Here is a 24,433-nt window from a genome sequence, read left to right on the forward strand (position 1 = left end):
AACAACAAACACTGTTCTATCCCACGCCACTCTGTGATAGCTGGCGTGATCCAGCTGAGCCAGGTGTGGATGGGGGAAGGAAGGTGAGGCCACACCCTCTACCCCACGATTGTGACTGAGGGCATTTTTGATCCTGTGTTTTCTGATTGACTTCAGGCTGGGAAAAAAAAAAATATCTTCCCTAGCTAAGCAGGAGATTTGAAAAAAAAAAAAAATTAAGGCTAAGCTTAAATAACCAAGAGATAGGTCTTAGGTTGGCATATTTCCTTCTTGGCTTTATCTCCTTTAAACTTAATTTATGTGATGGACCAGATACAAAATAGGTGCTGTCTGGGGAGGATGTTACTGGGAGTGATGGGGTGGGCTGGGGGGTCCTGTTTTCTCCAAGATTCCAAGTTCAAAGGTTTAAGATCTAGACATTCAGCAAAGAATTATCAAGAGTCTCCCAGGCTCCCTAAGTACAGCTGCCCAGGTTGTGTACTGCACTACTGCAGGGGCAGCATTCATAAAGACTACCTATGAAAGGGCCCTGTAGTCCTAACCCTGCTACTCGGCACTGTCGGTCGTCACCAGGCCTTAGGGCCTGTAGTCCTAACCCTGCTACTCCGCATTGTCAGTCGTCACCAGACCTTAGGGCCTGTAGTCCTAACCCTGCTACTCCACACTGTCAGTCGTCACCAGGCCTTAGGACCCGTAGTCCTAATCCTGCTACTCCAGTACTGTCAGTCATCACCAGGCCTTAGGCCTGTAGTCCTAACCCTGCTACTCCAGTACTGTCAGTCATCACCAGGCCTTAGGGCCTGTAGTCCTAACCCTGCTACTCCAGTACTGTCGGTCATCACCAGGCCTTAGGCCTGTAGTCCTAACCCTGCTACTCCACACTGTCGGTCGTCACCAGGCCTTAGGGCCTGTAGTCCTAACCCTGCTACTCCGCACTGCCGGTCATCACCAGGCCTTAGGGCCTGTAGTCCTAACCCTGCTACTCCGCACTGTCAGTTGTCACCAGGCCTTCGGGCCTGTAGTCCTATCCCTGCTACTCCACACTGTCGGTCGTCACCAGGCCCTGGCAGCAATTTCACAGGGAATCTCTTCCAAGCTTCCTTACAACCTCTTGGAGGCAGGTGTCATCATCTCATTCCACGGGTGAGGCAACTCGGACTCATAAACATCCTGTAGATGGCTCAGGGTCACAACCCTAAGCAGGGGCAAAGGAGGGATTCAACCCAGGTGGCCTGACCCTCTCGTCCAAGTGGCTTTTTTTTTTTTTTTTGACAGGCAGAGTGGACAGTGAAAGAGAGACAGAGAGAAAGGTCTTCCTTTGCCGTTGGTTCACCCTCCAATGGCCGCCGCGGCCAGCGCACTGCGGCCAACGCACTGCGCTGATCCGAAGCCAGGAGCCAGGTGCTTCTCCTGGTCTCCCATGCGGGTGCAGGGCCCAAGGACTTGGGCCATCCTCCACTGCACTCCCTGGCCACAGCAGAGAGCTGGCCTGGAAGAGGAGCAACTGGGACAGAATCCGGCGCCCCGGCCGGGACTAGAACCCGGTGTGCCGGCGCTGCAAGGCGGAGGATTAGCCTAGTAAGCCGCGGCACCAGCCCCCAAGTGGCTTTCAATACTCTGCCATCACCACCCACCACTAATACCATTAACTCATTCATTCAAAAAACATTAATTGAATCACACTTAATCACTAACCTGGATCAAAGTGGAAATTGATGTTGATATACTCAAAATTCAGTAACTGTAAGTAAGTACTATGTGGCACCAACTGTATACCAGATAATTTTCTAAGTGTGAGGCCATGAATCACAAAACCTAACCAGCAATTACAGGCCATGGAACCCTACAGGTGCTGAGAACACAGCAGTGAGGAACAGAGAGGACCCCGGCCCCTCACGCCTGCCCTTCCAGAAGGCACAGACAGCACCCAGCAGCGAGGGAGCCGAGACAACAGGGCAGGGTGAAGGGCAGACAGTGTGGCCGCGAGCTGCTTTGGATGGGTGCTCAGGGGCCCTTTGAGGAGTGACTGGGCTCAGAGCAGAGGAGGAAGAGTCAGCCTTTGTCCAGCCTGCAGTGCCCAGCACTGAGTAGGTTCTCACTAAACACTTGCTGAACAAACAGCGAATGAATGAGGGGAGAAGTGGTACAGGCAGGGAAAACCACAACTGTGTCGCAAACCCATCTCCTGCCCAGCGGGCTGTCAGCTCCCTTGGCACCCTAGGGAGACGTGAAACCTTCGGGGCTGGGGCCAGCTTCCTCCCAGCTCCCATTCTCCCGAGGCCTGTCACTGCCATGGCCCCACTTCCCACTTTCTCCTTCCCAGTCTCAGAGAGTCAGAGAGCAAGTCCAGGGGGTCATCAGGCACGAGGCTGCATGTGCAGCACACTCAGCCGTGGATGACCGCCTCCCGGCCTGCAGCGGCCAGTGATTAATGCGAACCCTGCGGCACGCACTGGCTCGGCAGTGGAGTTGACCACACGCCGAGTGTTGCGGCTGTTCCCTAAAAGCTCACAAGAGAAGGCAGGGGTCAGGGTGCACCAGCCTTGCCTTGCTGGGCCCTGGGATATGAAACCTGCTCTGGATAACCGTGCTCATGGAACAGGGACAGAGTTGGCCCCATGAGCCCCGTCAGCAGTGTGTATGTGTGTGTTTGTGTGTGTGTATGCGTGTGAGCCGTCTGCGTATCAGAAAGGTTTACACACACTAAACAGTGCCGCTGTCAGAGCCTGTCCACCCAGGCCTTCTTGCCCAAGGACTGAAAGTGCTAAGAATGAGTCTCGTGTGCCTTCGGGGCCGGCAGCCCGGGGACTGCAGCCAGTGTGGTGGTGCCCCTAGGCTGGCACAGCCCCCTGTTTATAGCACGGCTCCACCCTCAACACATCCCCTACTGGGCACTGAAAGTGCCTGCCCCCCTGGAGAGGATGCCAGAGGGTCTCTCCAGACCCCCGTCAGGGCTGAAGTGCTCCACCGGGAGGCGGTGGGCTGCCGGGAAATGGACGGACCACTATCAGCCCCTTTGGCAACCGCTCGGCTGTAATCTATGCCCCATCTCAGGGCAGCCCCATCAGCGAATGGCCATTGTGATGACATAAGAAGGTCATCCTGGTCCTGGCATCCCTCAAGGTCAGCCGAAGCCTGCCAAGAGGCCATCACCACTCACCTCCCCTCCTGCCACCCTGGGACGGAATTCCCTACAAATCACCAGCATGCTGCAGTCCACGCCAGGGACTGATGCCCTGACAATCTACGCGGCATCAGCTGCCATCCGCAAGGGAGGACTCTGGGTGTGGACTGCGCTCCGATCTGAGTCTCAGCTCTACCAATCTAGGGCCCTGGGCCTCTCTGAAGCTTAGCTTCCAAATCTGTAGAATGGACGCCATCACGCACTCCTCACTGGGCTGTTGCAAAGATGAAAAGAGAAAGCACTCTGCATAGCTTGGCGTGCTTGGCCCTCAGTAAACGTCAGAAGCATCATTCGAAAGCTCGGCTTGAAGGCTGTGACTCTCCGTGCCCCCGTCTCCTCCTCTGTGAAGGGACAGGATGGGACTTGGGAGGCAGCGGCAGCATTCCCTGAGCGCCCTGCTCTTGCAATGCTGCGCCGTGTGCACCGTGCTCTCTTTCCTGCAAGCCTGGGCGGTGGGGCTCTCCCTGCTCACCGCCATCTCAATGGAGCCGCACACAGAGGCAGAGGGAGGCTGGGAAATCCCTGGGTGTTGCCCATGACGCCACCGGGCTTCCCTTCGTGAGATGACAGGCATGCTCCCTGCCAGGGCCCACATTGTTTTCAGATCCGACATGGCTGTCTCTTGCCTTAATGGGAAGCATTTGCAATAAAGACCAAGTACGTTCACCAAGCCACTGGCACAGCCCAAAGTTCAAGACAGAGGCACAGCAGACAAGACTGGTTCCTTTCTGTCTCGTGGCCCAGAAGGCTGTCAGTGTAGCCACTTGGGTTCTGAGTCCAGCCTTTGACCCTGTCACTGAGCTGCAGGCTGAGGTTAGGAGGGAGGCTGGGAAAAGCCTCCAGTCTAACTATGGGATTTATTTCAGTGGCCCCTCTAAGAGGAGTGCTTCTGAAACTGGATGGGGGCATCATGCCAATCACTCTGGGAAGGAGCTGGTGGTGGAGGCGATGGTTCAAGTCGTGGCTGCTCCACTTCTAGCCAGCTGCCAGCTAATGCTCCCGGGAAGGCAGTGGAGGATGGCTCAAGTGCTGGGGTTCCTACCAGCGACCTGGGAGACCCAGATAAGAGTTCTGGGCTGCTGGCTTTGGCCTTGCCCAGAGTTAGCCATTGTGGCTATCTGGGGAGTGAACCAGCAGATGGAAGACACCCCCCCCCCCCGCCCCGCCTCCACTCCTGTCACTCTGCCTTCCAAGTCAACAAGAGAACTCTTTAGACAATCATCCTGGGAAGAACGGCAGCACTGGGGCTGGAGGAGGGCTGCCCAGGGAGTGACCAGGCAGGCTCCAGTGTGTGGCCCCCATCCATGCCCCAAGCCCCCTCTCCACTCTGGCTCTGCTGGTCTTTTAAGAAGCACCACTGCCACACATCTTTCTCACGAACGAAACAACATCCCACTGTTTTGCTTGTTTACAAAAACAAAACTTCTCCCCGGGAAGAGAGGAAAACCGCAGATGACACACAGATGATCCAATCGGCCTCATTTTCTCAAATTTAACTCGGCCGCCCCCCAGTGCTTCCTCCTCGCAGAGCACACAGCAAGCTGGGGAAGAGTTTCCGAGCTCAGTGTTCAAGGATCCCAGGTTCCCAAGGCCCTTGATTTTTATTCCCGGCCCTGTCCGGCCTCCTGTGGGCTCTGCAATACTGACTCAGAGGCTCCTGTGTGCCCCAGGCTGGTGCAGGTCTCTGTGGGACGGCTCACGCCATCCGCTCTGTGTGGGTTGATCCCCTCTCCTTTTGCTGTCCAACACATGAGTGCCCATCCTGGAGAGGTGAATGTGGGGGAGCCTTCCTGTACCCACATTGGTGGCCTACTAACAACTCCACTATGCGGATGGCTCATGGCCGCCTCCTACACCTTCCTCCCCACTACAAGGGGAGCACCTGTGTTTGCTGGCAGGCCCTCCAGCCAAGTGAAAACCCAGGACCCATTACCCAAATGGTGCTAGTGTCTATATTCACTCAACTGAGTTAAGCTGAAAGGAAAGACGGCCATGGCTCCTGAACACACAACCTCACATTTGCCTGCCCTAGACTTCACTGTCACTCTTCTGCTCACTCGTGTCCCCAGAGAGATCCCGCCAAGGTCAAGGGCAAACCCAGCAGGAAGTCTCTAAGAACGTACCTTTCTTCCACAGGCTCCACACTCAAGCTCCAGTCTGTCTCCAGCTCTCATGTTCTATGCCACACCACGCGTGGCTTTTTGCCCACAAGACTGAACTGTTCCTGTGTCTCGTGGCCCATGCTGTTAATGTGCCAGAAGCCTTCTCTAAAGCCACAGAAATCAAGCCCTTGGAGGAATCCTTAGCACACAGTAGGTACTCAACGCTGGCCTGTCAGAGCTCAGAGGTCACCTGCACCCCCACTCCACCCTTATCAACCAATTGGGTATCAGGATCCTTTCTTCAAGTTAGATTTTGAATAGGTGGCTTAGACACACACACACACACACACACAGACCAAGATATTGGGTCTGTGGCTATGTCTAGACGTCTCGGCCTCACTTTCCTGATTTGAAAAACAGGCTCTGCTCCCACCCAACTGCCTCGTGAGCATGGAATGATTTATAAATGTGTGGTATATAATAAATATCTCCTTTTCTCTCTAGACAGGACGTACACAAAGACGAGGTTTTACATATGCACAGTACACACATGCCCACACACACACACACACACACACACACACGTAATCCGTGTCAGGATGCCCTGACACATCAGTGCCCTGAAGGCAGGAGTATCCCCTCCCCTGATGCACATCCAAGGGCGACGCACAAGCTCTCAAATTCCACCTCGGGCACTCGGCACAGATGGGCTGTCGGCTCTGGCACCTCTCCTGCTTCGAAATCACACTTGTTCGAGGCACATTTAAAAATACTGCACCACCCAATGCTGCCTGCGAGGCGGCACAGTCTACTCAGATTCGAGGACTATGTGAACGTGAAGGGAGACATTGAGCACTCCAGCTTTTCTCTGTCTCGTTGGTGAGACAAGACTCAGCCACAGCAGCAGGAGCACTGTGCGGCCAGCAGGTGCCTACGCTTTGCTTCCCTTTCCAGGGCTCAGTGTTGCCCTTGCCGCTACCAAAGCAGCCCTCATCTCCCTACTAAGTTAGTAATTCTTTCTTGAAATGATTCTTACGCATGGAAACTTCTGATGGAGAGAATACACGTCCTCAGCTAGTAAGCACGCAATTGGCAACAAACGCTGGAGACTGCACTTTGGCAATATAAATGTAGAGCCTTTAAATATCAATTTCTGGAACCCTAAGCTTTCACGGGGCCCAGGGAATCATCTGCACCTAGAAGGAGCTGTGGGCGCCACAGTATTCAGCATGATGGATGAGGAATCACAAAAGACAAGTGTTCAAAACTGGAAGAGTGGGCCCGGGAACCGGTGCGACCACAGGACGGCCACATGGGGCCTGAACATGCTTGCTCATCGCCAGAGCGTGAGGGCTGTGGAAACGGGAGCACACGAGGCGAGTGAGTGACTGAATGCACACGCGCATGGCAGGAACGGTTCAGAGACAGGCGGCACTCTGGAAGGAGACACATGCTACAACACCGGGTGACACCGCCACGCTACACATGGAGACTACAACCCCCTCACTTACAGAAGAACCCAAGGAAAACGGAAGGGAATCCAATGTATTAACCGACATGCAGCGACTCTGAAATAACTGTGTGGGCTCCTTCTCTGTTTCCGCCTGGTTTGCATTTTCTCTAACTAGCAAAACCATCAAAGCGCTCGTCTCTTGGGGTTTATGTGTGGCCCAAACGCTTAGCACAGTGCTGAGGAGGAAACGAGTTTCCTTAAGGCTTGAAAGGTTTGAAAAACACACTCATGGCCTCTGGCTTGGCACACACCTTTCTCTTCTCTCCTTGGATGAATGTCTACGAAAGGAAGCAAAGGAATAAAAACGTCTATCTCCACAAGGTAAAAAAGAAAATAAGGGAGGAAGGAAGGAAGGAAGAGGAGGGGAGGGGAGGGGAGGAGAGGGGAAGGGATGAGAGGAGGGGAGGGGAGGAGAAGGGAGGGGAGGAGGGGGAGGAGAGGAGGGGAGGGGAGGGAAGAGGAGGGGAGAGGACGGGAGAGCAGAGAGGAGGGGAGGAGGGGGAAAGGGAGTGGAGGGGAGGGGAGGGGAGGAGAGGAGAAAAGAGAGGGTGGGAGGAAGGAGAAACAACGGAGAGAGGAAGTGGACAAGGATTTCAGCGTGGTTTTGGATGAAGACAAGCTGCAAGCAAGCCAGCAGATCGGCCGAGGAATGGGATGATCCACGCCCTGCAGAAGTGAGGCTCATGTGACTGTAGGAGGTGCTGGGTGCTGTGGAAAGCAGGGGTGCTCCACGGGGGTGACAGTGAGGACCGAGTGCTGCTGTTCACCCACTGGCACCCCTGCGGCACCTTCTTGCTCTGATCACAATAATCGAGTACTTATCTAGAGTTCACCACCAGTGTTGACATGACTGTAGAGGATGACGGAGGATAACCGGAAAACGGGTGATTTCCAGAGTCAAGTTCTCACCCATCAATATGGGAACTCCACAGTCACGCATCAAACTGGCACACCCAAGGACAGCAGGATTCTCACACAACTTAGAGACAAGGATACAGAATGAGCCAGTCTTTCAGTGCTGACAGATTAGAAAGTGGTGGCCTCTGAGGTGGGCAGAGGTGGGATGGGATGGTGACCTCGTTTGTTTGTCACCTTTGTTTTTGAAATCACAAATCTTTGGGGACTTTTGGATTCATTCAACTGTTTGCACATTTTGGAATCAAATTCAAAATGAATTGCACCCGAAGTACGGCTTGGATGTGTATTATCTGTTGGTCCTTGGCATTGTGGCCTTGCCCTGAGTCCCGCCTGGGCACTCTGTGACATGGTAATAATAACGCTCTCCTTGCAACACCTCAGGAAGCCAGCCCCCGACCATGAATGGAAAGTGCTTAGCGTGGATATTCCACAGAGACTGCTCGGGGGAAGTTGCACGCATCCTACACTCACCACGGCCAAAGTCAGCTGCACTACTGAGCGAAGCAGAGAGACGGCACCGGGCGGGGATTTTTAATACTTTCGGCCACTCCTTGGCTTTAAATAATTCCTCCCACATGAGCTGTGCTCTGTCTCCAAAGTCAGAGCCATAATGACAGGTGTCTAGAGTCCCTCAGACATCATGTCACACACCAGCCCAGTGGCGTCTGGAGCCTGAGCCAAACCTCTCATTTCCTGATGAGAGGCCGGTGCGGTGCGGTCCATGCGGGGCTGTCCCCTCCATCATACCCCCGTGCAGAACACAGGATGCCCCACTGCCCCCGCTGTCACCCACTTCCTGCTCCATGGTGGTCACATGGAACAGGCTGATGTGACAGCCGTGACTGACGTGCAGAACAGCCGCTCCATCTGGGCTGCACTCCAGGCCCTAGGGCTCCGGGCCAGGCTTCCTCCTTAGGTGTCACCCATAGTATCTCCAGTTACTGTGAGCCCCAATTCTCTCCCTGATAAGATCTGAGTTCACTCATCTTGCCATTTTCCCAGGGCAGTGCAGGTCTAGCCATTCATTACCAGATAGGGTGAAGCAATCCTTAGAATAAACACCTGAAGACCTGGGCCGAAGGCCCACCTTGCCTCCAGTCAGAGGAGCAGATCTTGTCATTCTGTGAGTCGCTTTTCCCACCTGCACAGTGGGTGCACTGCCTCATCTGCCCTCCCTCTGCACATGCACAATTGAAACAAATCGGGAGTAATGACCAGAGAGCACATGGGAGCTCTCAGTGGCCGACAGAAGCAAAGGGAGAAAGGAGAAGAGGCGAACAAAGAGCAGGTGCACCTTGCAGAAAGGTCAAAGTGTCACTGGACTTACCCTTCTCTGGGAGGGACGGCAGAGTGACCGGAGGGCAAAAACCGGGAGCGTCACCTTGAGCAACTGCAAAGGAGAAAAGGGCGGGCTTTTAGCTCTTTCACCTCGTTATCGCAGAGTTGGACAGACATGAATCAGACCCAGGCAGTGAGATGAGGGCACCGGTACCAGTCGGGATGGCCTAGCGTATTGTGAGACAACCAGCCAGCTCCCAACCGTGAAGGAAGCCTCTTCCTCGTGGCCAGGCCACTGCAGAGGGGCTGTGGGCGCAGCTGTGTAATCCTTCCCCAAGGCCACAGCTAAGGAAGACCCCCAGGGCAAAGACCAGGCAGCCAATCTCAATCTTGCTCTTGCACTTCTGTCTAGAAGTGGCACATTATGGCCACTCACATGGCATTGACCAAAGCCAAGGGTGAAGACATGTAGCCCCACCACATGCCAGGGAACAGAGAGTGGAAACAGAAGGCAAACGACAATGACTGCCGCCATCATTTAGCGATTCTGTGACCTTGGGCAAGGCACTCAACCTCTCTGGGCCTCAGTTTCCACATCTGTGCAACGGGGATAGTGGTACTTGCCTCCAGAATTACTGTGGAATCACAGGAGACAAGGCTGTGTGTGACATTTGGGACTGGGCCAGGCATAGGGTAAGATCTCACCAGCAGGCAGCTGGCAATGTAGGCAGTGTGGCATGGGTGGGCAGCCTAGAACTGGGAGACAGACCCGCACTTGAACTCAATATGCTGCTTAGGAACCAAGTGCAATGATAATCCACCTGACTTCTTCTTCACCCAGTGTCAGCACTGGTAAAATTAGATTGATGTAAGAATGAAAGCAGACACCATTTCTACCCGGCAGACGGCTGGCTCACAAATGCTAATTACCTCCTTCCCCTTCCTCTTCCTTTTACTGAACACTTCTAAGCCTTCAAGGACCCATCACTGTGTTCTCTTCCAATGGCCCAAGCAGGGCTGCCAACAGCACGTCCCTGCTCATGGGGGGCTGCATGCAGCGTGGTCGGTGCTCAAGACAGGGGCTTCGGGCTCAGTGGCCCAGGACAAGACTTGCCTGGCCATTCCCCTGCTGTGTGATCTTGAGCAAATTACTTAACCTCTCTGTCCTCAGTTTTCTAAAAAATGAGAGTAATAGTAAGACCTCAGAGCTGTGAGGTTTTGAGGAATTGATACATGTGTAGTTTGGGGCAGAAAGTGCTGGCCATTATTTACCCCTAATATACCCCTAATATTGTCCTTTCACAAGGACACATCCTTGCGATTGTCTCTTACCCCTATCTATATCCATGAAAAGCTTTGGGTCAGAGTCCTGCTCTATTCTGGTGCCCAAGGTCACTGCCTGTGGCCTCTCATACCTGCCTCTCTCCTGCTTTCTTCCCTTCGGTCAGGTGTCTTTCCCTGCTTGGTGGGACCTGCTGCCATCACTGTAGGCCCTGGTTCTCAAACTTTAGCAGCCATGAAACCACGTGGAAGGCTTGGTAACACACACCAGACGGGACCCCACCCCAGAGGGTCTGCTACTGCAGGCCTGGGGCAGAGGCCAAGATGTGCATTTTGAACAAACTCTGAGGCAATGCTAATGATGCTGGTCCAGGATCAGAAGCCCTGAGCTAAGGCTGTTGCTATCGCTCATCCTGTGAGTTACACACACACACACTCACTCACACACACACGCTTCCTAATAACCACCCTTCATGCTCCACTCCACCCGGCTGGGCACTTGTTGCCCTGTGTTGTTGATGTCGGTTTGTTTAAATGTCTTCCTTCCTGAAAGGGATTCTCAGAGCAAGGGTGCTGGGAGCACAGCCCTCGGAGAACAATCTGTCTGCCTGAGGGCACTCAGTGGCCTCGCCCTTGGACACTGCTATGCTGCTCCTAGCAGCTGGTTTTGAATTCCAAGCCAGTGCAGTTTGCACAGTTGCACATTTCTGCAACACAGAGGACAGCCGCAAACTGTATAAATATCTGGTGCCCTGAGCGAGCTGCAGGAGATCCAGAGGACTGCATTTCGGCAAAGCATTTATCATACGGTTCTGCTAGTGAGAAAAAAGTGATGATGTCAACGGGTGCTATTCGCCTGGGGGTGGCACTTCCTGAGCTGCCTGAGGTTCCTCATAAGCTTCACTGAGCCGTGGGCATCAACAGCTTCACAGCCGCAGTCCATTGGAGGCCTGCAAGCTCTCCCGGGTACCCTCCTACATGGGGAACTTTTCCAGAAAACCTAGGGGAAGTGCTCAGCTAACTATGACTTGTTAAATAGACCACAGAGGAATGCTAGCCTCCCTGGGATTTGGGAGGTGGTGTGCTGGAGCCAGTGTGCCTGCTCCTGCCCAGCTCTGCTTTCGGCAGCCAGCTGATGCATTCAAGGAGCATGGTGGGAGAATTTACACCACGGAGAATGGCAACCACTTATGATACTGTGATGGTGCACTGATGTATATTGCTCTTCCTCCCAGTTCTTGGCACAGGGCTTCTTTAACCCCTGAGCGGCTGGACACGTGGAGGAGCTGGAGCAGTGAGCACCAGGGCACAGCATGGAAGCGCTAGCCCCTCTTCCCGCCTTGCTCTATGCCTCTCTTCCCCACAGCCGTTTCTGAAGCACAGCCTTTATCATAAACCAGGAATACAAAAATAACTATCTCCTGAGTTCTGTGAGCTAGTCCAGCATTTACTGAGCACCAGGCAGGAGTCACGAGGTTCCCTGATGTAGCCAGTCATTCATACACAGAAACTCGGACTTGTGATTGGCATCTGAAGTAGGGGGCAGTACTCTGGTCTGAGTACTTAACTGTGGGTCTGCCTTGAACTCCAGGGAGTCACAGATGGGGCTGCAACCAGCTCATCGGCATTCACGACGGCTTTGTCTGAGTCTCTGCCCATCTGTGCCGAGACCCACGGAACCCTGTGTTCACTTGCGGACAGAGCCACAGGCTCCGGGGAGTCCCTCCTCAGTGCCCCCCACTCCAGGTGTGTGCCTTGCTCCACATGGATGCTGGGAGACTCTGCGTGGCCCTTCGCTCTCGGAACAGAGCTGGGAAAGAAGTTCACGCTGCAAGCACCCATGTGCGGGTCTCTTCCTCTGAGGCCCTGAGATCTGCAAGGGCCAGCACCTGCCTCCCTCAGCCCTGCAACCTGCTGCTATCACAGACGGGACCACTGCTGCTCCCCCCCACTCCCCTCCATCTCTGCCCAGCTTTGCCCTGGGGTCACTTCTGCACAAGCCCACAACAAACAGAACTGCTTCTTCATGCTCTGGAGAGGCACCTCCCATCCACCCCCAAGGACCCCACCACCACAGCACGAGCCACAGGCTGTACGGGTCTGCAAACAGGGCACGATCACCTCCCACAGCGGGCCTGGGAAGGGCACCCCCTTCTTAGAGGGTGTAAGTCTGTGCAGGACGAGCACATGCTAAGTGCTTAAGAAAGGTCCCCCTTCCGTCACCTCTGTCTCCTTTGCTGCACAGTCAGCCTTTCACAGGAAGGGACTTCCACCCCTGGTGTCCCCATGGTGTCTGGCACACAGTAGGAGCTATGTCCCAATAGCCAGGGACCCGGCATTCATGTGCTGACAGTAACTATGGAACACGGACGTCACTACACTAAAAGATCAAACCATGCATCTGAAGCAAGGCCAAGGCCAGGACTGCGACTCTTCATCAGAACCGCCTGGCAGAACTCCGTCTCTTGTTCCACCCTTCACGTTTCAGCCCAGCAGCTGCTCTTCCCTAGCTCCCTTCCCGAGTTTCTTACTGCCATGTGCAGGGGTGGGGAAGGCAGGGGTGGAGAAGACGTAGCAATGCCAGCTTCCTGTGCAGGACTGTTCACACAAAGGCAGGGGTGGGGAAGACATGGCAATGCCAGCCTCATGTGCAGGACTGTTCACACAAAGGCAGGGGTGGGGAAGACGTAGCAATGCCAGCTTCATGCGCAGGACTGTTCACACAAAGGCAGGGGTGGGGAAGACGTAGCAATGCCAGCTTCCTGTGCAGGACTGTTCACACAAAGGCAGGGGTGGGGAAGACGTGGCAATGCCAGCTTCCTGTGCAGGACTGTTCACACAAAGGTAGGGGTGGGGAAGACGTGGCAATGCCAGCTTCATGTGCAGGACTGTTCACACAAAGGCAGGGGTGGGGAAGATGTAGCAATGCCAGCTTCCTGTGCAGGACTGTTCACACAAAGGCAGGGGTGGGGAAGACGTAGCAATGCCAGCTTCCTGTGCAGGACTGTTCACACAAAGGCAGGGGTGGGGAAGACGTAGCAATGCCAGCCTCATGTGCAGGACTGTTCACACAAAGGCAGGGGTGGGGAAGACATGGCAATGCCAGCCTCATGTGCAGGACTGTTCACACAAAGGCAGGGGTGGGGAAGACGTGGCAATGCCAGATTCTGTGCTGGGGTTTTCCAGGAGTATCCTGGTGTGCTTTTTATCTCCTAGAGAAAAGACAGTTGGAGACTAACAAATGTTCAGATCCCAGCTACTGAGTATGCTTTGGCTCATCCTAACTCATAAATCAAAAGATGGTTTTGTGCTTGTCAACACGGTTCAACTGGGAGAACAGTCTAATTACGAAACCAATCTCCTTAAATGAGATTCTTTTCCACTGCCTAGGTCTTAGGAGACATAACCACCCATAGTCTTAAGACTTACCCCACTCCTGCCCACATCTGATGTAGCGTCCCGCTACAGCCTGTCGGCACAGTCCTGCCAGCCCTTCTCTTCTGCTCGAATGTGGGGACTCCGAGCCCCCTGCACCAGAACAGCCAGAAGCCACATGCAGCTCAAGGTATTTCCTAACTGGGCCATGAATGGAAGAATGAGAGACGACCACCCGCGGACCATTTTTTCTTCCTCTGCTTTCACACTTGAACAGAGGAAGCAGGCAGCACACATGTAAAAGGCTTCCTGCCTTCTCGGGCATCTCCATGGCTGCAGGCCTGGGAGCCTGGAGCCTGCAGGAGGTGGTCCGGGAGCCAGGGGACAGGGTGGGCTGTAGGAGCTGTCAGCAGACATCCACCATGCCCAAGCAGAGTGGACTTCTTGTCACGTGTGCCCACAGCACTGTATGCCCAAGATGCACTCTAGGACTCACCCATTATGTTGTCGTTCATCTCATGGGTCCCTGTTCTCCTCTCCCATCCAAGTACTAACCAGGCTCGACCCTGCTTAGCTTCCAAGATCAGATGAGATGAGCCTGTTCTCCTTTCTAGGTTGGATCTGTGTAAAATAACTGCATCTCATTCATCTCGTGCTTCCTTGCACCTGATAAACACATGACCTAGTGCACACTGTAAAGCCCCCGAGCTTCCAGCCTCACCAGTGAGGGTCCCAGCACCAAAATGGTTTGCTGATGGCTGGTCACTCTGCTTTAGCCTGTGAGTACCTGGAAGGCAGGATTCAGGTCTTAGCCACACTCAGCCACAGGACGTGGGGATTTAAAATCAGCGGGACCTGGGCCCAGATTCTACCTCGGTTGTCTACTGCTCCGGGATGTTGGGTAAGTGACTGAACCTCCCCGAGCTCCCGTGTTCTCACCCAATGCTGGTGTGAACACTAAATGAGATGGTGCTGGGCAAGCAGCCGGCACTCGGTGAGAGCCCAGCAGAGAGAGGCGGGGTTGGTAACTCCAGAGGCGCCAGAGCACGGCTGATGCTCCGTCCACATCTGCTGACCAAGAACTCCTCTGTGACTGCTCAGCTCCCCGCCCCACAGCTTCTTCTCAAAGCTCCCGAGTCCCCAGAGTGACCCCGAAGAATATATGTTGGAAAAAGCAAGTGGTCTGGGCAGTGAGATGAAAAGAAACAGGGCTGATGGCGTGAGCGGGGACAAGGAGCGTGCCAGGTTCCTTCCCTCGCCAGCGCCTGTCAAGATGTTCTAGCGCCCTGTCTAATTCCCGTCGTGCCTCTGAGCAGATAAATAACGCCGTACGCTCCTTTTTGCCCAACTCTTCCATGAGTCATATGAAGATGGAAAATGACTTTCTTCAGGCACTGGTGGGGTGAGGCGGTGAAAGGACAGATGGGGTGAGGAAGCACTGACGGTGACAGCTCTGTCCTGAGGCCACCGGAAAACTCACAGAGCTCACGGGGGACCAGCAGACACACTCCCCTCCATGCCCCGGGGGGTGGGGTGGGGGGGTGTAAGTGGGACTACATATACATGCACAGACCAGTTTTTTTCCAAACAAAAACCCAGCAAGGCTGTATATTGCATTATACAGCCCTGAGGTATTTGTTAAAATAATTCAAGATGCTAAGATGAAATGAACAGCCAACGGCGAGAACTCAGATCCAGCCTCAGGATGCTGAGTGCAGACACCAGCAGGAAGAGTGTGTTCGGCCTGGTAACAATCAACTCCCAATCTGTCACAAAGCAGAGGAAGTTGGAGGGGCTGGTGGGCTCACGAACAAGCTCCCAGCGCCAGGCTCGGCCCGGAGGCCCTGTCTGGATCTTTCAGGTTGGAGGTGGCCTCCGAATAAGGGGCCAAACCACCAGAGCTTAGGTCTGTTGGTCTTTGTCTTCTTTAATGTATTAGCCACTTGTTTGTTCATCAACTGCCTAAGGGGAAAACCAGCAGACTGCCTGACTGGGCGTTTCAGCGTCAGCCACGCAAGGGAAGGGCAGCACTGGAGAGGGAGAGAGTGCAAGCGCTGCGGTGGGTGATGCACTGGAGGTGCACCTCACTGCTGTGGACTTGCTAGGACGCCTTCCCCATCAGACTTTCCATGACTCCTTCCCAGGGCAGGGCCAAGCAGCCCGCACCCGTCTTACGCTGACTCTGGAGCTAAGGGGGCAGCTGCTGGCAGGATGCTCAGCCTCTCTGCATCCTGATTCAGTGCTTTTGATCTTTCTGGATCCGGGACATCCTTGTGAGGGTGTGTCTCAGACACAGGTGGAGATGTCGCCCACTGCTCCCCAAGTCTAGCCAAGCCAGAAGCGACAGCACTGCCGCGAGTCTCACTCCCAGGGAAACTGAGGAAGTGGTGCAAATTCCTGAAAACAAACCCCGCACAGCAGCACTGAGAAGACACTGATGCCTCCTCATTTGAGAGCAGTGGCTCCTCCAGCACACCCTGAAGGCCGGCCATTCATTCATTCATTCATTCTTCCATCAGCCCTATACTGAGCTCTGGATATGGCCAAGACAGATCCAGCACACACGCCTTAAGGACCTGCTCTGGGCTGCCAGTCTCGAGGCCATGAAATCCGACCTGTGTGTACCCTGTCAAGTACACACTCGCTGTACCCCCTTTCCCTCCCTGAGACTGCCATGGGCTACACTGTCCCAGTGAACTGACAAGATAAGAAAACTATGGGAATCTGGCGGAGGACGCATTTGTTGGATTTTCCTGACTGGCAACAGTACCCTCACTATCTCTTTGACACAGCCCAAGCTGGGCCAAATTCTCCCCGGAATTTAAGGTTTGAATACAACAGCCAAGCCTGCAGAGCAGACCAAGGATGACTGTGGAGCACTGAAGAAGTTGTCCACTGTTCACGCTAAATGCATCCATGGAGCTGACCCATGTCCATCTCAGAAAGAGATTCAGTCATCACCTTTCCTTTGAGCCAAGGAGCAGACTGCTGATTGATGCTCTTCCTACTCTGGTAATACGGGATCAGTTTCTACTGCTTACAACCACTGTATCCCAATGTCCTTCCTGACCCAAGGACCTCACCCCACGCAGGACTGGGACACTGTCTAGTCAAACATGCCCATGCAGCGCTTGGGAAAGTTACTTACTGGGCTTCTGGTACCATCCAAAGGGATAGGTGCGGACTTCGGTGTCGGGAGAGCCACAGTCCAAAATACGCCAGGCTCCTCCGTTTTCCTCCGTGCATGTCTGAAGTCCCAGGCTGTTCAGAATGAGGCACGTCACCTCCCCTCCTGCAGCAAAACACAGCCACGACCAGGAAGATGAACCCTGGAAGATTCTGACTGAATGAGAAAAACTCTGCAAATTCATTGCCCGGTAGAGGTGAGGATCGCCCCTCCCCTCCCTCCTTGAGGAGATACGGGGCCCTGATAAGACTCCAGATGGGACTGCGTTTCCCAAACCGCCGAGTGCTGTGTGCGGGGACGGGGCTGTTGCTGAGGTCACCTTCTAGCTGGGAAACATTCAGAAAGCCAAAGCCGGTGCAGCACGGGTCCACGTCACACCGTCGCTCACATTCGAAGAACCTGGCGTGAGAGGAGGAAGAGCAACCTGAGACCCTTGTGGGTGGCCCAGGGACTACTGTTGGGTCGTGCCTATTTGGGGGGCCATTTTCTTTACGACTACCTACATGGGAGGCGTTTGGACCAATGTGCACGAGCGGATCCTGGTTATGAGGTTCTCTCTGAAGACAGCATTCCACTCTTTTCTCAGGAATGTCACCCTTCGTTCACTGGCTCAGCCATTCATCAAGCATATATCCTGTGCCTGTCACATGCCAGGCTCCAGGCCAAGATGACCCGGATCTCGAGTGTCCTCCAATCCTCTTGAACAGATCAAGTTCACTGTCATGATTGTCATAACAAAGCTCAATGTGTCTCTTTTCTCGGCTGAATGGAGGCTCTGGGCTAAACTCTGTTAAATATCAGGAATTTTTCTTAGCTAAAGTTTAGATATGGTAACCTCCTCATTATCTATTTCCCCCTCAGTTTTGTGTTTTATAGAATTTTTTCTTTTTTTTTTTTTTTAAATCTTTTGCCTTGAATTTTTATTGTGTTATCTTTGCTATGGAAGCAGAGTGGCCTTAGCAGTAGATTTCAGGGCTAGAGCAGAAGTAACTCACCCATTGGAAATGGATTTTTCAGACATGGCTACTTTATCTCTAATGGAAATGCCCGACACTTTTTGGAATGGCAGGCGTGTGTAGAAGTTTTTCACTTTATCTGCCAGCACAGCTACACAAGGGAAGAAAGAAATGATATTGTTTAAAGAAATACGCATTGTGTCCATGAAAATATAGACAAAGGAGCAAAAACAATCAGACTGACAGCCTCTGCTCAAAGAATATTAAACTCATTTTTCTCTTGGCTCCCGTCCCAAATCTCACCAAACTGTAATAATAAAGAGATTCTGGTAAAGGCACAGCCTCATGAAGGACAGAGAATAGGAGAGGGGAACACAGCAAGAAATCTGGGGAGCTAGCAAGCACACAGAGAAGCACAAACTGGCTTAATAACCCCCCAAATAGCCGACTCCACGTCTCCATGGGAAGAACCAAGACGCAGCTCAATATTCCACCGGAAATCTCAGCAGGTGTTAGGGCCAGCAGTGCCACAGTGAAGGTGCCTGAGGCAGAGGGTCGGCTGAGGACCCTACAATATGCACTTAGTTCTCCACACGCCCCTCCCTGCTTCCCACAGCTGCCGGTGCCCCCCACCACCACATAAACCCACAAGGGGCACTCAGATCTCAGAAACCCCCAGCAAAGCAGACAGGACAGGAAATGAAGGGAGACAACATTTGGCAGAAATAACAGAAATTGTACAGGGTAAAAAAAATACAATAAAATGAAAACGCATCACTAGGGCCAGGGCTGAGGCACAGTGGGTTGGGCCAGCACTTTTGACACTGCTGGTGTCCCACCTAAGAGTACTAGTTGGAATCCGCTTCTGAGTCAGCTCCCTGCTATTGCACCTGGGAAAGCAGCAGAAGATGGCTCAAATGTTTGGGTTCCTGCCACCCATGTGGGAGGCTTGGATGGTGTTCCAGTTTCCTGGTTTTGACCTGGCCCAGCCCTGCCTATTACAGCCATTTGCAGAGTGAAGCAGCAGATGGAATCCCTCCCAATTTGTCTGTCAGTCACTCTGCCTTTCCAAATCAATCAACCAATCTTTGAAATAAGCATCTCGCCAAAGTTGCTGCTGTTGTATGAACTGAGGACCTGGGTGTGTTCTCACAGACTGTGCACTCACAGTAGCTCCTTCCACAGAGTTAGTCCAGGGCAGGATTATTCCCTAGGGTTGACTTGATGCATTTCCAAATGGCTTCCCACCTCTCCAAGGACCATGTATAACTTAACTTTGAGAGGAAGGAGTTAATCTAGATGTTTCCAAAACCACGGAGCCAGCAGCCCACTGGAAATACCGATTATCCTGAGAAACCTACAGGTGATACACATAGATTCCCCCCAGACACCCACCTTTCTTCCGGTACAAGGCCTTGGGCCTGTGCGGCAGAACCAGCCTGCAGCCCTGGTTGCTGGGTTCCATGGCGTCATCACACTCCTGAGCCTCGGGGTAGAGGGTGCAGGTGTAGTACAAGGGTGCGCTCTCTGTTATGTCTGCGAGCCGACAGAAAGAGGGCTCCTGGACACAGCCTACAGGCAAGAGAGCGCTCGGTTTCAGGCCTCGGAAGGCCTACAGGGAAAGTACTCTCTCAGAGCCTCGGCAGAGGGGTAGGGTGGGAATGGCAGCGGGAGAGGCTCTTCCAAGGCAGGGGGGAGGCCCAGGACAGCTATGCCCATCCAGTCCGAAAGGCCAGGAAACAACACCAGTGTTCTACTAGCTGGGCAGACGCTATGACTAAAGGTGGAGTAAAATATGGGGCTCAGTAAGGGGAGGGTCTACAGGGCAGAGGCCACAGGGCTATAAAAACCGTCAACTCTGAATGGGCCTCCCCGACCCCACACCCGTGTCAGCCTTTGTCACTGCTATATGTGAGCAGTCTGGGGGCAAGGAATATGTTTGACTTATTTTGTTTTTTCTTTGTTTTTGTTTTCATTCCCAAAGTCAAACCCGAAGTCTAGAACATAATGCATACTCAACAACTGCCTGTTGGGTAAAGGATGGATGGATGGATGGATGGATGGAAGGAAGGAAGGAAGGAAAAAAGAAAGAAGGGAGGGAGGGGATGGATAGATGGGTGGGTGGATGGATGAAGGAAGGAAGGGAGGGAGGGAGGGAGGGAGGGAGGGGATGGATAAATGGATGGATGAAGGAAGGAAGGGAGGGAGGGAGGGAGGGAGGGAGGGAGGGAGGGGATGGATAGATGGGTGGGTGGGTGGATGGATGGACGGAGGAAGGAAGGAAGGGAGGAAGGGAGGGAGGGAGGGAGGGAGGGAGGGAGGGAGGGAGATGGATAGATAGGTAGGTAGACGGGTGGGTGGGAGGGATGGATGGGTGAGCGGGATGGACAAATGGACAGATGGACAGATGGGCATATGGATGGACGATAGACTCTGGAAACAGAATGGAGAGTAAGTGGCATTCTTAAAGATAGGAATCATGTCCTATCTTTCTTCTGTTAGAGAACTTCACAGAATCCACGCATTCGGCCTAAGAGCTGCGAGCTCTGTGTCCCACATCAGTGTACCTGGCTTAGATTCTTGGCTCCAGCTCCTAACTCCAGCCTCTTGCTAATGCAGACCCTGGGAGGCAGCCCTGATGGCTCAAGGAACTGTGCTCCCTCCACCCACACGGGGACCTGGACTGCACTCCCAGTTACAGTCCAGGCTTGGTGTTTGTGAACATCTGGAGAAGATCCAGCGGGTGAAAGCTCCGTGTGCCGTGAGTGTGTGTGTGTGTGTGTGTGTGTGTTTCTCACAAATGAAAAAGCTCATGGAAAATGAAATCAAAAGAGAAGTCTACTTTTATATAAAAAAAACTTTGAAATCTACGCAGTCTTTTACAACATGCATTTTCCATGAACTTTTTGAAGCACCCTCATGTATCACCCACTGTACTCAGAGTGTAATGACTGCTGAGTTACGTCACAGGGCTTGATCTGATCTGTGTCCCAGGAGTCGTCAGGCTTGGCCTGGGTGTCCAACCACAGGGTCCAGAAGGATGAGCTCCGCGATGCTTACGAGAGAGACACCACTGGTTTGCCTGCTGGGCTGAAAACTGCTGTTTGAAAAGCCAGTGCTGCCGGCTGGGCAGGGCTTGGCTTCCATTGACAATGACTTGGTGAATGTCCACAGATGAGAAAAGTTCTGTTGTCAGATCTGGAAAAAAAAGGACACCATCAAATTCCTTTGCCCTTATCTCTACAATAAACATGAAAGAGATGTAGATAGATAGATAGATAGATAGATAGATAGAGCAAGCCATTTTTAGGCTGTGAGAGGCCAGGTCTGAAGTGAATAGGGCTGAGAACTGGAGGGACAGGAAAGGTTGTGAAGGTCCCAGAAAGCTGGAAGTCATGGAATCGGAGCACCTGGAATACTGGTTTGGAAGATGCCGTGGGAGCGCTGGCCTCCCTGTTCACCCAGTGCAGGGCTTTTCCCCATGGGATTCTTGTCCAGCGCTCCTATCGCCCTGCCCACATCTGTGCTGATCACAGCAGTGCACCCTGACAACAGGGAGCGGGGGAGCACAATCCGTCCCTTCTTAGCCTTCAACTCTCGTTCTCCCTCTGTCTGCTGAAGCCACATGGCAGCCCAACGTCTCCATGAGGCCTGCCGTCAGCTCTGCTCCACCCCAGCTCTCCGCTCCAAGCCTGGCCATTTCTGAGTCTCCCTCTTGTCTTTCCGGGCTGTGATCCCCGGCCCAAGACCCTTGCTCCCTCCACTGGCGTCCGCCAGTCCAGGATCTTTCCTCAGTCTGAGATCCACCTGCGGGTGAAGCTCTTCTGATCACCTTGGTGACACGCCGGCAGCGCACAAGCACCGCCGGCTCATCCCCATGCTGCTCACCGTCCCCGTGTCACCGCTCCTGCCCATCGTCTGCTGGCACACAACCCATGACACCCCTCCCTTCCTCTCGAGTCCTACTCACGCTTCAAGGACCAGTGATGCTCCCTCCTGCTCTGGGGCTGTGGCTCTCTGAAGCGATTTCCCAGGACAGAGGGCCCCAGCTCCCAGGCCCACGGGGAACAGATTTAAACCTCATGAGAGCTCAGTCTCTCCAGATGGGTACGACGCAGATCAGGGGAAGAGCCAGGGCATGAGTGCAGTGTCCCTTAGCTCAGGGCTCTGGAATAAGGGCCAGTATACTCCACACAACCTCGCTTTGCTTGGGCTGGGGTACTTGGCAGTCCACCTTCCATGCTCCATCAAACATGAACTTGGAGATTGAGGAGATTGAACTCCTTTGCTAGTGACAGCCACCGCCCGTGATAAAGGCTCGATGGGCACCTGGCAAGGAGAGAAGTTTGGCACCGGTAGACCCCAGAGATCAGCTTGGCACTCAGCTCTTTGGATGCTGCCTTGCACTTTATCATACAGCAGCCTGCTGGAAGGTGCCTGGCCCAGGCCGGACCTCAAGGAGAGCACAGGCTGCTCTGGAGGCGGCAGGTCCAAAGGCACACTGGACACTGGCTCAGCCACACTCATGCCTGGAGTCCTGGCACAGGTGTTCTCCCTACCCAGGGCGCCTTTGCCCAGGTGTCCCCTGGAAGCATCTGGAAACCCCTTCCAAGTTCCTTTGAGAAGCCTCTCCTCATTCCTGCAGACTGTCTGGCATCCTCTGTCCCACTGCCTTCAGCACCTGGCCCCGCTGTGTCTGCCACGCTGCTGGGCCATGGCTGGCCCAAGGAAATTCTCACAAGCCTGTGGCCATCCAAGGGCACGGTGTCTGTGCTCAGAATGGGATGGAAGACTGCATCCTGCAGCCGTCACTTTCCTGCTGTCCTGGGAGCCTTCCCTGCAGACTCTGCAAGCCCTTAAAGGCAAGGAGGCCGGTACAGGACTTGTGAGAAGGGAGTCTGCTCTCGTGGCTCCCCTGCGCTGGCCTCAAACGTCCCAGACTGGCGGCAGCTACCGGATGCAAGAAATCCCTTGGTGTGCTTTGACTCGAGAGCTCGTTCCCACGGACTTGAGAAGCACAGCCTGGCACGATGCAGGCGCCTGATCTCCTAAGCCCAGGAACGCAATCAGCTGAGAAAGGGAACACTAAGCTGAGCTTGGTCTGTCCACCGTGTGAACCCCTCCAAGGTCCTGGGCCCGGGCCAAGTTCCCCTTCTTGGCAGGAAGGGCTGGAGGCAGCCCTTCCTGCAGGAATCAGGTGTTCACTTTGCACATGGGGCTCTGGCAAGCTGAGGCTTGGAGAAGGGGGCTCACTTAGGGTGACACAGGCAGAGGCAGAGCTGGGATTCGAACTCTGGTCTCCTGACCTAAGAACCCACACTCTAAACCAGAACAAGTTCCTGGGACCTTACAACGACTCCATCAGTGCAGAATGTCTTCAGAACTGCTAAACGACTACAACGGCATGCGCTCTATCCCCAGTGGAGGGGAGTGTTATCTCATGTGGAGCTGCACACCAACTCTGGGAAGGGGAAGGAACAGCCACTGTTCAGGTCCCTGCTGGGTCCAGGGCAACAGCCAGGTGTTTCCCATCTAATGGGATAGGAGGTAGGCAAGACTGCTTCACTGTACCCACAAGGAATCCAAGGTCCGTAACAGGTGGAGAAACCGCCCTGAGCACGAGGTGGCAAAAGGGCAGTTGAAGCTCTGGCCGACCTGCTTTGCAACGTGCCCTCCCTGCCTTCTTTCATTCTCCCTCTCACGTCTGTCTCTCTCTCTCTCTCCTTCCCCCTGAATTTCAGTTCCTCCTGTTGTTGTCAAATAAACGTCATACCATTTAATGTGCATCTTCATAGCGTCCACTGCACCTCATCAGTCTCTTCCAAAGAGTCCCGGGATTCTCTCTCTCACTGAACTCTCTCTAAATCGTGCGACTTTGCTTACACCCCTCAGGCTGACGCGAGTGAGTCCATGACCAGCCCGGTGAGCCTGCCCTGTCTCACAGCTGGGGTACCTTCTGGTTCTGTCATTTCGGTTGCTTTCACTGCCAGCATCTGTGGTGCATTTGCCATGACTTTGCCTTATTTTCTGTGCCACTTGTCTATCTCAGGAGCTGTTCATGTCTATGACATGGACGACTGGGTGGGCACACTGAAGTAAGTCTACGTCTGAAGAAATGATAATGCCGTGAGTGTATTCTTGACACAACCCTTGGCGCCACCAGCCTGGCCCCACAGCTGGACACCCACCCAAGGGCGTGAGCAAGTTTCTGGCGCTGGTACCTGTTTCTGCTGGAGACTCTGGCCTTCGTTCCATGTCTCTTCTGCATCCCACAGACTCAGGCCGAGACCCCATGTCAGAGTCTAGGAGGAAGACGCAGAGGATAGTTGTAATGCCGGGAGGAAAAGGTGGAGCCAGCGTGTGACTCCCTCGCAGATGCGCACACTAGGCCCCAAGACGGGATCTGGAGTAGACCCAGAGGCACAGGGCCCCACTCTCTGGCCTTTTACGGACCATTCGCCTCCCTCTCGATAACAGAGCTGTTGTGCATGATACTGAAACTATTAACACTTTCAAAGTCTTTTAGAGGAAATAAAATGTTCATAGGTGTTGGTATTTACGACACCTGTGAAGGTGCAGAGTAAGAGTTCTATGTTACTCCTAGGAAAACTGAGAGGCCAGGAAGTGAAATAATTTCCC

At 53.7% G+C, this 24,433-nt stretch overlaps 2 protein-coding genes across 7 annotated transcripts in view; one reads left to right on the forward strand and one right to left on the reverse strand.

Moving 5' to 3' along the window:
- LOC138846302 (UPF0449 protein C19orf25 homolog) overlaps positions 1–24,433 on the forward strand; it is a 251,330-nt gene that overhangs the window by 154,715 nt on the left and 72,182 nt on the right. The window lies entirely within an intron of this gene.
- The window catches only part of LOC138845933 (thyroglobulin-like), a 71,567-nt gene that overhangs the window by 10,953 nt on the left and 36,181 nt on the right, over positions 1–24,433 (reverse strand). The window contains exons 10-16 of the mRNA XM_070059983.1: positions 24,016–24,096; positions 20,855–20,992; positions 19,190–19,366; positions 17,834–17,945; positions 17,158–17,237; positions 16,800–16,943; positions 9,045–9,107 (exon numbers count right to left, since the gene is read on the reverse strand). Coding sequence (XP_069916084.1) covers positions 9,045–9,107; positions 16,800–16,943; positions 17,158–17,237; positions 17,834–17,945; positions 19,190–19,366; positions 20,855–20,992; positions 24,016–24,096 — 795 coding nt within the window. The remainder of the gene's footprint in view (positions 1–9,044; positions 9,108–16,799; positions 16,944–17,157; positions 17,238–17,833; positions 17,946–19,189; positions 19,367–20,854; positions 20,993–24,015; positions 24,097–24,433) is intronic.

The sequence above is a fragment of the Oryctolagus cuniculus genome, chromosome 17 (assembly GCF_964237555.1).
Source record: "Oryctolagus cuniculus chromosome 17, mOryCun1.1, whole genome shotgun sequence".
NCBI classification, from domain to species: domain Eukaryota; kingdom Metazoa; phylum Chordata; class Mammalia; order Lagomorpha; family Leporidae; genus Oryctolagus; species Oryctolagus cuniculus.